The following is an 11,899-nucleotide window of genomic DNA, read 5'->3' as shown; positions in this document are numbered from 1 at the left end:
AACGCTGTGCGCATTGTAGGAGTACAGTGTCACTTCTATGCACAGGAGCTGCGCATCACACTGCCAAATAATGCTTAAGAGGGTGTAGTAACACAGTGTATAACTCTGAAATGCACATTATTTTGGTAACCTACACTTTTTTTTTTTTAACCTCTGGAAGTTTACCGCTTACCTTTGTACTATTCCAGGTGATTCACTGGACCTGAACTGCTTACATTTCAATAAAAACAGGGAGAATGGGGGTGGTGTTCTGAAACTTGAAACCGGTAGAGCATGTCTACGTTGTCATGCAATTCCCTGCAACTCCAGTTGGTTAAGAAGATGATTCATGCAATTGTCACCACAAGGGGTCAGAAGTGAGCCAAGTAAAAATAAATATACTCTTTACTTTTAGATGCATGGAATTCCAATGTTGTCACTTTCTCATGGATTTGCTGTAAGCCTTTAATTCCACACAGAGCAGCTGTAAAATCCAGCAGCACGTTTATTTAATGTCTTAGAAGACCTCCTTACAGTTGTTGCAGTGTAGCACATTATTTTTACACACGATTACCCATTTATCCAGCTGGGTTTGTACTGGAGCGATCTGGGTACAACAGCAGCGTCCCCGACCTGGGTCAGCATAATGGAAAGAGACGCAGGGGCTGGAGTGACGAATGCTTCCGTTCCATTCATCCCCGTGCGTCTGAGCCTCGTCAGTTTGTCGTGGGCCTGAGCGGCGGGCACACCTGGCGAGATTGAGAGAGATTGGGACAGACAACGAAACAATTGTCTCTATCGAAGTGTCACACTGCCCCGCAGACATGGCTGCACCCGAACTGCACGGCGTGGAGATCCTGCTTTGAACTGCAAGAGCCCCGCAAGCAGTACCCGCCACGCCTTCCCAAAACATCTCCTGATGTGTCTCGTTAAACCAAAGACGCAGAGAGAGCCAAGCTGACTCATCACCCAGATGAGAAGTTATGACAGGATTTATGCTGAGTCGACTAGACTCCCGGAATATTGTTCGTCATAGTCCGCCAGGCGTGAGAGACTTGCCCAAAATGTCACCTGAACCGAATGAACTGAGGCCTGGGGGTGGTGGGACATGTGTTTTATAGTTTGTATAGGACTCCCGAGTGGCCCTAGACCTAAACCACCAGGGCACTGCCTAATTAGAAGCCTCCCACCCATTTTCTGTCACTTATTTATCAGCAAAAGCACTTTCTGTTCCAGAGGTCGCAGCTCGGAGAAAATCAGCTCCAATTTTACTCTTCACTTGAAAACCCTGCTGAAAAAATCACAGTGACACTGTGTTTCGGCTGGGTTTTGCTCAGAAGCTGTGGCTTCGCTCTGGCAAAAAAAACATGGGTGAATGTTTGTTCAGTGACGCTGAGTTATGTCAGTGTACGGAGGGGCAGCTCTCTTTACTGTAAAGCGACACCAGCCTACGTCCTGATTAGAGTCAGGCTGTTGTTTCTTCTCCCTTTCTTCTACCGCTGCACAATCACCTGCTTCTGCTGCTGCTGTGGTCTTGTGGCTTTGCTGAGCTGCCGGTGTCGAAGACCAGAGCGGCGCCGAGTGCGAGGGGCGGGGATGGCTGTGCGGTAAAGACCTCTGCTTTACTGGTAGAAATGGGCAGAGTCGGGGGGTACTGGCTTCCTGTCACACGCACAGCCTCCGCCACTGAGTGCTGCAGCCAGGCGCGTACGCACGACGGGGCCCTGTGGGAAGCCGGGCACGCGTCTCTGTGCCCCGCAGTGCTACGTACTTCCTTAGATTTCCATCGTCAGGATGTATGTGTTTACCTGTTCATTCATATTTTGAATCGCCAATACCGTTCCCCCTTTATACAAGTTTTATACCTGCCCGGATTCACTCATGCAGCACTCGGCTTAGAATGTGAATCTGATTATCCTCTGTGGGTGTTGAGGGCCCAGTGGTGTGTGTGCTGAGGGTGCAGTGCCTAGATGACTTAATGCAGGGTACACAGTTCACCCTAAACTAGAAAACAAAATAAAATGGAAATAATAATAATATTTGAGGACTGGGAAAGGGTGTCTGCTAATAAATAAATAAATGAATAAATAATAATAGTTGAAGAGCAGTCATTACAGTGCTGCTGTGAAGCATAAACCTGTGACTGGAAAACTGAACACCAAAAAACAATCCTTAGACTAAAAGGTCACTAACACACTCTTTGCACACGGAGGAACTTGTCACAGGGCTGTACTGGCAGCTCCAATGCCCACAGATGATGTGTGTGCTTCGCTCACCCTCTCCTGCGGTCTCTCGGGTTGACTGTGCTCGTATCGCAGCCAGGGCCAGCGGGCGGTGGAGGTCGTGTGCTCGAAACCCTGCAGAAAAGCAGCAGCTCGGAGCAGAGAATGTGAAGTTGTTTGCCCGGTGCCCCCGAGCACAGTCACAGTGTCGCAATAAACGAAAAGCAGAGATTCTCGCTCGTTTAGCTTCTGCCACGTTTTCCCTGTGGGGGTGAGAGCGCGCTGGCATGGGGCAACTGAAACTAAACTGCATGAACAAAAAGGCTCCCTGGGAGGAAAGAAAAAAGTGTGGTTTTGTGCAGTCGGTGTAATGACTGTGGCGCACGTGGACTGGTGCAGAATCTGGGTCAGTTATAAAGTCGTGTCTTGGTGGGGGTTAAGCTTCCTGTCTGTCTCCTGAAAGCGCGCCCACCCTCCCCACTCTTAATACAGTTCACTTTCTTTGTCTCGACGTGCCGAAGTGCCACAGCGGTCTGGTGTGACAGAGTGTTCTGGTTTGGAACGAGGCCGACCACAGGTTTAAATGGAGGAATGTGGCGGCCATGCTCAACAAACTGTTCATTTTCTGAAAACAGTATTCGGTGAAGTCGGTGTATTAGAGATCCTATCAAGTAAAACAATAAACATACTGTGGAGTTAAAGGGTCAGGAACAAACCATTAGGGGTAAAAATAAAAAAAGGAAGGACAAAAAGTCACAGCTCTGTATTACAACCACTTTTTACATTATGATTTTGAAAACAACCAACCAAAAAAACACAATAGCAAGACGAAGGAGTTGAAATATGTAAACTTTATTTTGTTTATTTCATACTTGGCATTGAATAAATGTCTTGAGAAAAGGGCACTTAAGTTATGTATATATATATATATATATATATTTATAATAACTGATCAAACAAAATAAAAATCATTCAAAAACAGAAAGCGCTTTTTTCAAAATTTCAGTTTTCATACAAAATATATATATAAAAAAGGTATTAACAGTACTTACAAATATATTTCTTTGTATTAATCTACACCCTATTTACAACATCGCCACACTGGGCTTTTTGAAACATTTCAGATCTTCAGAAATGTGTGACATACCGTGTGTATAAAGTGTTAAAACCAAACGTCTGACCTCTTATTCCTAGCTAATAAAATAAACACTACTAATCGTACATCTGTATTGCTTTTCTTGAAGGACAATTTCCAAGGCTACTTTTAGTGAAGGAACAAAGTATTTGCATTACAAGTTGGATCAAGAGAGACAAGGGAACTCTTCAAACTCTTTGGGACAGTATTTGTTATGTTTTAGTTTTTAGTTTGTCCATAAAAACAATAAGGACAATAAGGACCAAGACAATCGAATGAGAGAAAGACGCCTTGAAACTGCTCTCTCAGACTCCGCATGATTTCACGTGTGGGGGACGCCTTCAGACAAAAGAAAACTCAGAAAGAGAAACCAGTAGAAAAAGCGACCCACTGCACGCGACCCACTGAACGCCACTCTCCGTTATATTCGGGTTGGCTAAGTTTTTGTAACCTTATAGAGGAAGTGGTCTCAGACCAAAAGACCTGAATTGCACCCGGCGATTCTGAAACTCAGGGGTGGCGCAGGGGTGGGTGGTGTCAATAGAGAACAGTAGATGAGAGAGAGAGAGAGAAATTAAACAACAATGTGCTCTTTGGGTATTCATCAATCTACTAGTCTCATAGTCTGTTGCCTTTTTAAAGAAACAGAATAATGCTAGTGGCTTTAAAAGGGAGGGGGAAAGCAATAAAGTGTTCTCTACCCCTGGGGGGCCCATGCATAACCCTGATTGGCCCTCTATGATGTAAAGAGTTCCCTACGCTTCAGCTCATAAGTGCTTGAAACTTGTCTTTAAACCGGTCGGTAAAGTCCTCTCCGGCCAAGTCTCTTTAATACTTTAATACAGTTCCTGAGCGCCAGTGCTGTGAAAGTGCTAATTGAAAAGCGGACAGATGATCTGCTCTTTTCTTTGTGAAATAGGCCTTGAACTTGTGCCCAGACCAGACCAGTTCAGCACCCAGGAGGAGAAGCCAGCGGTCAGGCAGTGCAGCTGGCCCTGGACTCCAAACCAGGAAATACAGAGGGATGTTTACTGCTTTGCTTCACGGCTACAGAAGAAAGCGTGGCCTGTAACTCAACACGGCCTTGGGAAGGCTGGGGTTAATAATTCACCTGCTGGCAGGGATTCTGACAAGGTAATTAAACAAGTGAAGGATTGTAAACCACATATGTCTTTTTGGTTTCATTTTTAAGTTCCCCTCTTGATGATCGTATATTGCTCACGATCCAGAGTCCCACCTTTTCATCTGTCTTCTGATGAGGCGATGCATCTGGAGAACGGTTTCTCTGGGACTGTGCACGTCAGACACATGTGGTCTGGAAGCTGGGATTGTCCCGATGACAGAGGAGGAACTTTACAACCCCTCGAGCCCTGTCTTTGGCTACAGTGGGCCAGTCACATCCTACTGCTGGAGCACAATGGCAGTCATTGGCAGAAGACTTGCGTTAGAACAAATGCTACCTCTTGTGGGTGGGAGTTAAGGGGCCACCAAATCTCAAGACTATGTAACACTGATGCTTTGAGTTTGCAACTGGGATTGGTTTGGTGCCCCTGGAGTCGGCAAGTCTTTTTTTAGTGTCCTACACAGGTTTGCACCCAAACCTCAGGACACAACGTTGAGAACAAAAACCAAACGAGCCGTCCTCCGCAGCCCAGAGCTCTTGCTTCGTGCGTGAAGGTGGACCCATGAGATGGGAGCTGAGGCCGGCGCACTCAGCTCTTCAGGATCCGCGGGTACAGCGCCTTGATGGTGGAGGGCGTGACGTTGCCCGAGGACAGCGTCGTCTCCAGGCCCTCCAGCCGGTGGGAGATGACCTCTGACTTGCTGGTGCTGCACTCCAGGAAGGGGACGCCGAACTTCTTCACCTGCCCATCCTTGGAGATCAGACACTGCCGGCACAGGAGCCGCAGGATGGCTCTCCTCATGTCCCGGCTGGTGAGAGTGTAGATGATGGGGTTGAGCAGGGAGTTCACCATGGCGATGCCCAGGAAGTAGTCCGCCTTGAACAGGATCTCGCAGTGCTGCACCTGGCAGCAGAAGTCCAGCAGCAGGAGGATGAAGAGGGGCAGCCAGCAGGCGATGAAGACACCCAGCACGATGGTGACCGTCTTCAGCAGCGCCATGTACTTCTGGGACTTACGGGCCATGCCCTTGCGGAGGGTGCCCATGCGCTGCGTGTTGGTCTTGACGATGCGGAAGACCCGGACGTAGAGCACGGTGATGGCCAGCAGGATGGCCATGAAGATGGTGATGCAGAAGAGGATGTAGCTCTTGGAGTAGAGGGGCAGCACGGTGGAGCACTCCTCCAGAGACTCGATGCAGTTCCAGCCCATGATGGGCAGCACCCCCAGGAAGACCGACAGCACCCAGCTGGCGCCGATCAGGGCAAACATGCGGCCCTTCTTGGCGCCGTGGTAGGGCTTCATCTTCACCATGGTGACGTGGCGCTCGATGGCGATGGCCAGCAGGCTGATGATGGAGGCGGCCAGCGTGATGAACACCCCGCCCTCCCGCAGGAACCACAGCAGCGGCGTCAGCTTGAGCGTGTTGGGCCCCGACAACACGATGTTCACCATGTAGGTGAAGCCGGCCAGCAGGTCGGACAGCGTCAGGTTGCCCAGCAGGTAGTACATGGGCAGGTGGAACTTCTTGTTCCTCCAGATGGCGATGAGCACCACCGAGTTCTCCGCCACGATGAGCAGGCAGATGATGAGGAAGATGATGGCCTCTGGCTTCAGGCCGTCCTTGTACCGGTTCCCGCTCAGCTTGCCCGTGTAGTTGTAGTGCTCCATGATGATGGCATTGTTGTGGTACTCCCGGAAGACGCGCAAGAGCCGCCGCGCCGGGGCCCCGGGGGTCACCATGGTGGGCGTCACCTCCATGCTGCCGCTCTCGGGGGGCTGCAGGGGGGTTTGTTCTGATAGCCCTTTAAATGTCACTCATAACAGAGAAGGCACGAGCGGGCTGGCCAAAGACACCAACTGCCACAAAAATATCAGCAAAGGGAAAAAAATCACAGCTTCCCGGTAGAATGATAACCTGCGTTGGGATATAACCAGTTCTGGCCCCGTTTCGCCGCCCCAAACTGCAGAACCGAATGCAGAGAGGCGAGGTGTGCAATCCGGCCCCAGTCCAGCGCTTACAGGTTTCCTCTTTTTCTCCGCACTTTATTTTGGAATTACATGGACCCCGTGTGACCACAAGAGGGAGCCGGTATCGTAGCGTTGTGCAGGGAGGGCTGTTCTGCCGGCTGTGCGTTCACTGGGTCGCTCTGGAGTGAACAAACCTGAAACACAATAAATGACACACAATAAGGAACATGATTTAAATAAAACACAGAATTATACAAACACATAGAGTGCGACTGCTCTCTAGACAAATTCCCCACTACGTCCTGATGATTATAACAATACAGGAGAGTGGGTAGGCCTACTTTGTCTTGAGTGAGTGCATATGATAAATATCTATATTTTCTGCAGCTCAGAATGAAATTCTCCTTCCTGTAATAATAATAAATACACACCAATAATAACAACAACCTGCTGCTGCTCAGTTACACCTTTGCTCCATTGTCGTGTGTTTATTGTCATGTGATTCAGGTGAAAGGGTTCTGTGCTTTTCTCACTGCCCTACATTGGATTGCAAAGTATCTGCGGCCTTTACCAATTTGCAAAATATTCAGCATTTGCTTTCTTCAGCCATTCACACCTATAAAAATAATGTGCCTCTGCACTCCTTCAGCCCTGCGCTCGGCGTGGCTGCGGTTTACTGCAGAGGAAAAAACAAACAGGCTAAACACGCTGTACGATTTTTCGGTAAGGCTTGAAATAAGACTACAGCGCTATAATTACAGTTTGTATTGAACGTAGATCTAACCACAACTTATTAACAAGTCTGAAGTGTGGAAAAAATGGTCACCTGCCTTAAGCGAAGTTGATGACCTATATTTGGATGCCTTGCAAAGAAAACATAACATTATGCCACACAAAATATCCCTGCAGGATTCCTCCCAAAAAATACATTATAAATTGTGTACTACTTTTTAGGGGAAATGATCTCACACGACTTCATTATCAGTTCTTTATTTTCCTGCTGCTCCAGGCCTCCTGGGTCTCGGCTCAAGGGGAAAGTGAAAGGAGACGTGCAGGGAAATGTTCAGATGTGCAAGAATCCTTAAGGAACTTCCAGCCATTCTTACAGGATTGTTCCGGGGAAATTCTGAAGAATGAGTTTGTGTGTGTGTGAGAGAGAGAGTGCGTCTCTATGTGTGTGTGTGTGAGAGAGTGAGAGAGAGAGAGTGCGTCTCTATGTGTGCGTGTGTGAGAGAGAGTGCGTCTCTATGTGTGCGTGTGTGAGAGAGTGAGAGAGAGAGAGTGCGTCTCTATGTGTGTGTGTGTGTGTGAGAGAGAGAGAGTGTGCGTCTCTATGTGTGTGTGTGTGTGTGAGAGAGAGAGAGTGTGCGTCTCTATGTGTGCGTGTGTGAGAGAGTGAGAGCTGGTGTGAGAAACCAGACTACCGATATTGTCATAGGTATGGCACTTGCTGATTGTATCTTTAATTAAATGTCTTAAGTTTGATTGCTTTTTAAGTGTGCCCCGACCTTGACCTCACAGGGTCAAATGTCAAAGCAGACCCCTTGGTTAAGTGTTCAGTTTTAAATTCTGCCCCTCTGGGATTAGCCAAAGCGTATGTAAGTGTTTTCACCAGTTACATTCCTGCATAGGATAAACATCCTCTCATATGTTCATCGGATAATGCACACAACACTAGAGTCTGGCATACAAACAAACCAACAAAAGCATGTCCTGACAGAGATGGTGACAATTGTTCAAAGTAGCTTTGCCTTATCAGAGAACTGCACCAGCAGGAATGCAGGGGAATTTCTATAGGAAGTTCCATGGCGATATAGCACATGTATTGTGTCATATAATTTCACAACTAGACTCTAATAAAGGAACAGAAATCGAGAAAACACACGAAGCGCTGGAACCTGCATCCACGGACGGGATACACGGCGGTTCTGCACGCAACTTCACAACGCAGCACAATGAAGGTCATGGTAGCTTTGCAGGGAAACTAAAATACAGGCTACAGCAGACTGGATACCGCTCCGAAAACCACAATCCCCCATCCGCTCAAACACGGATTCTTGTTCAGTTGAAATGTGTCAGTAGCAATGTATTACAGAAACCAATGCACAATTACTTTGTTCCATCGTTTAAAGAAGAGCATGATCTCGGCATCCGCTTGTTCAGCTCAAACCCAGTAACTCAACACATAGCAAAAAGTCCCGAATGAGTTTCCCTTCTGTTCTTCCTATTTTATCTGTGCGTGCGTGTGTGTTTCTAACGCAAATTAAGTCTGAAACAGCAAAAAACAATGTGCATGAGATTAAAAATGCAAATACTGTCCGTAGATTAAATCTGCGTTAGGAGTCATTGTATTTTACTTCCCAGTTACTGGCGATCTAATTTTCGTAGCACCTATTCTTCTTTGTCGTTTTCTATGATCAATATAATATCATTATCAGTAGTTGTAGTTGTTGTAGTGCACTTCATTATTGCCCTTGTACCTTGTAAGTCTTCAAATAAAGAAATGCATACATGCATAAACAAGAGTCTAACAGTAGTAATAGTAGTTGTGTAGTAGTACGGAAAAAAACGCACCTTACTGCACTGGGTTTGTTGCCCATACAAGTTTGCCGAAAACTACAGAAAGCCGTGTCGTGTCTTCCTTGGCACCCCCTGTCCCGCAGCGGCACCGTGCCGGGTTACTGCGCATCTCCCGCAATGCCCGCCGTCTGCGCCCCTGTGAGCAGCCGGTCTGCGCGCCTGGGCTGCCGGGCTCATAAAGCAAGGAAGCCGAGCCGCTGCGGAGGAGTTCCCACGCTTCGGGTTTCCTACTCGTCAGCACTCGTCTTTCCTTAACCTAGATATCGCAGGCTTCACTTGAAATGGCTGCGGTGAACAGTGGACGCGATCCGCACGTCGCCTCTGCCTTTTTCTTTTCCGTTAAGAAGTTCAATAATTGACCACGAAGTCTGCTGGGAGAATCCCGGTGCCTGCAGCCAATGCTCGCTGTTTGCCTTACTTGCAATATCAAACCTAGCCACCAAATATGCCCGTGCGTCTCCCTGCTGTAAAGATTTAAACACAGTGACACCAATGCACCCAAGTTGGAAGAATGGGCACAACCCATACTAACTGTGTCAAAATGCAATGAAGTCGTCTAAGAGCAGCTTCAAAGTACCAAAGGTCCCACATCATAATAGTTTAACTACACCTAGGATCTGTGTTTAACGCGGTGTGCCCAAATGTGCCACTTTGTTACAAATCATACACAACAAATAAAATGCCATTCAGAGACGCACATACCTTGCAGTCAGGCTCAGATGTCCTCCCGCAAACTGTGCTGGCCCTGTCCTGCCCACAGCTGAGAGACAGAGCTGACAGAGCCAAGTGACAGGCAAGTAATGAGAGAAAATGGAAACAAAAAAGAAAAAGGCACTGGGCAGGACCCGACTTGCTGCCAGCGATTTATGTTAAAGGGGCAGGTCCTTTGCGTAAAGCGAGCAGGCTGTGTTGGTTAGACCCGTATGGTATAGCTTTCGAGGGGACGTCATTTCTTTTTAAATGATGCTCGCAGCTTGCTCAGCAGTGGGCCAGACTGGAGATTTCTGATTAGCGCAGCTGCAATGACTTTTATTCTGTCTTCTGAACGACTTGCCACCTAATCTTACAAGGTATTTTGCCTCCAAAATGTCTCCAAGCATTTTACTGTAAAGTATGTCTGATTTTAAAAGAAGACTTCAGTCTGATCAATCATACATTTCAAGGCCTTGTTGACTTAGTTCATTCGTATAAACATAATTAAAAATAGTCTTCAAACGACCCCCCTCAAAAACAGCTAATTTAAGAAGGGAAATGAGGAATGCACAGTTTTGTTCTCTGGTGTCGACATATTTGGGCTCTTTCCACACATGGCTCGGGGCGTCCGCATTCCTGGTCGGACCCCCCAGCTGGGTGATCGTTGGTAATAAAATGTAGGGGTTGGGAGGTTAGCACACCCCCTGCCCGACCCCGAGGAACGATTGTGCAAGTCTGTCGGAGGAGGCGATTGACCCGGCATGGAACAGGTGCGGTCATGCATGTTGCAGAAGTATGTTAAGATATATATATATATATATATATATATATATATATATATATATATATATATATATATATATATATATATATATAACTTGTTTGCTTTCAAAGCATTTTCCGAGCGCTGGGCCCCCTGTCCAGTCACTGCAGTGCCTGTGCATGTGTGGTACGGGAACTACACACGCGTGGAAAAACCGCACAACAGAAATAGCAAATGCACTTTGAGTGAAAACAAACCAACACAACCCAAAGAAACACGCGAGATATGAACGCATTTCTGTCACATTGCAACATGAATCCAAACAGCAGTCAAGAGCATGTCTCTCCACCTGTCCACACTCCCTGAAGACACACCTGTTTAGAGACACCTGTACCTCAGCATGACCTTCCTTTGAAGCTTTAATTGTATTCACCTTGACTGGTGGATTATTTTGTGTGATTAAGTTGTTACCGATAACGTGTAGCCTATATGTAGAACACTGCAGTGATTGTTAAACTATGTAAGTCGCCTTAAAATGCATCATCTTAATATCTTACTACACTATTAGAACCAATTCGGTTTGTTTTAAAACTTTGTTTTCAAATTTACCAAATTACATCACAATAATGTGTCATTGTAACAAAATAATGTGTTTTTCTCACACAGACCCCTGGTGTACATTGCACCCTGTATGCTTCACGCACTGCTGTGCAGAGTACAACCCCAGGGGATCAGCAGCAGTTAGCTGGTACTGCTGGCAGTTTGCTGGATGGTGGTTGCGTGTTGCGAAGTGCAGACACCGTGGAGATGCCATTGTGCCAACCAGCACTGCGCTCAGATCCGGGCGTGTTGGCAATCAGTCCAGCTCGCAGCGGATGCTTTTCAAGTGCGCCCTGCAGGTTTCACACACTCAGATGGGTATGACAATAACAACCAACTCAGCCAACCCACCCTGCTTTCTCTCTGGAGCGGATCTCAATACAACGCGTGTTGATTCAATTAATGTAACAATCATTAGCATCTCTTTTTGGGGTGGGATGTTTAAAGACATTACCTTTTTCTCCCCTGTCACTTGAAAAACAAAATGTACTGAGTGATTAATCCAGTTTAAAAAGTATTGTTCGTCAAACTACATTTAAGTACCAGTGACTTATGTTAAATACTGATTCAGACAAAAGAAAACAAAAAAATCCAGTTGACTCAGCCGACTTAAGCCGGTGGGTGTGTGAGCTTTCGCTGCCTCCCAACACACATCTAAATATACTCGATTGTCTGTACGTCTCTGGTTCTCGCATTGACTAATGTGCGCAAAGTTATGGAGTGAATCGTTACAGCCCCCCCGCCCCATGCTCAGTGAACTTCAGTGACGAGACACGGTGATCAGGGGGCCCAGAAACAGAAACTATTGCCTAGAGAGCCAGGAAGAGGGGGCAGT

At 47.0% G+C, this 11,899-nt stretch overlaps 1 protein-coding gene across 2 annotated transcripts; it reads right to left on the bottom strand.

Annotated features, from left to right (window-relative positions):
* Window positions 1–4,280: 4,280 nt before the first annotated feature.
* On the bottom strand, window positions 4,281–9,858 carry LOC136752518 (sphingosine 1-phosphate receptor 1). Of its 2 annotated transcripts, none has more exons than XM_066707904.1 (2): window positions 9,711–9,858; window positions 4,281–6,622 (listed from the first exon to the last, which is right to left on the bottom strand). In XM_066707904.1, the coding sequence occupies exon 2, from the start codon at window positions 6,216–6,218 to the stop codon at window positions 5,049–5,051; it is 1,170 nt and encodes a 389-aa protein (XP_066564001.1). In that variant the 5' UTR covers window positions 6,219–6,622; window positions 9,711–9,858; the 3' UTR covers window positions 4,281–5,048. The 2 variants fall into 2 exon arrangements, with proteins under 2 accessions (XP_066564001.1, XP_066564002.1); XM_066707905.1 differs by lacking the exon at window positions 9,711–9,858 and adding an exon at window positions 9,003–9,628.
* Window positions 9,859–11,899: the final 2,041 nt, after the last annotated feature.

Source organism: Amia ocellicauda, chromosome 7 (assembly GCF_036373705.1).
Source record: "Amia ocellicauda isolate fAmiCal2 chromosome 7, fAmiCal2.hap1, whole genome shotgun sequence".
NCBI lineage: Eukaryota > Metazoa > Chordata > Actinopteri > Amiiformes > Amiidae > Amia > Amia ocellicauda.
This window is presented reverse-complemented; position numbering and strand designations above follow the sequence as displayed.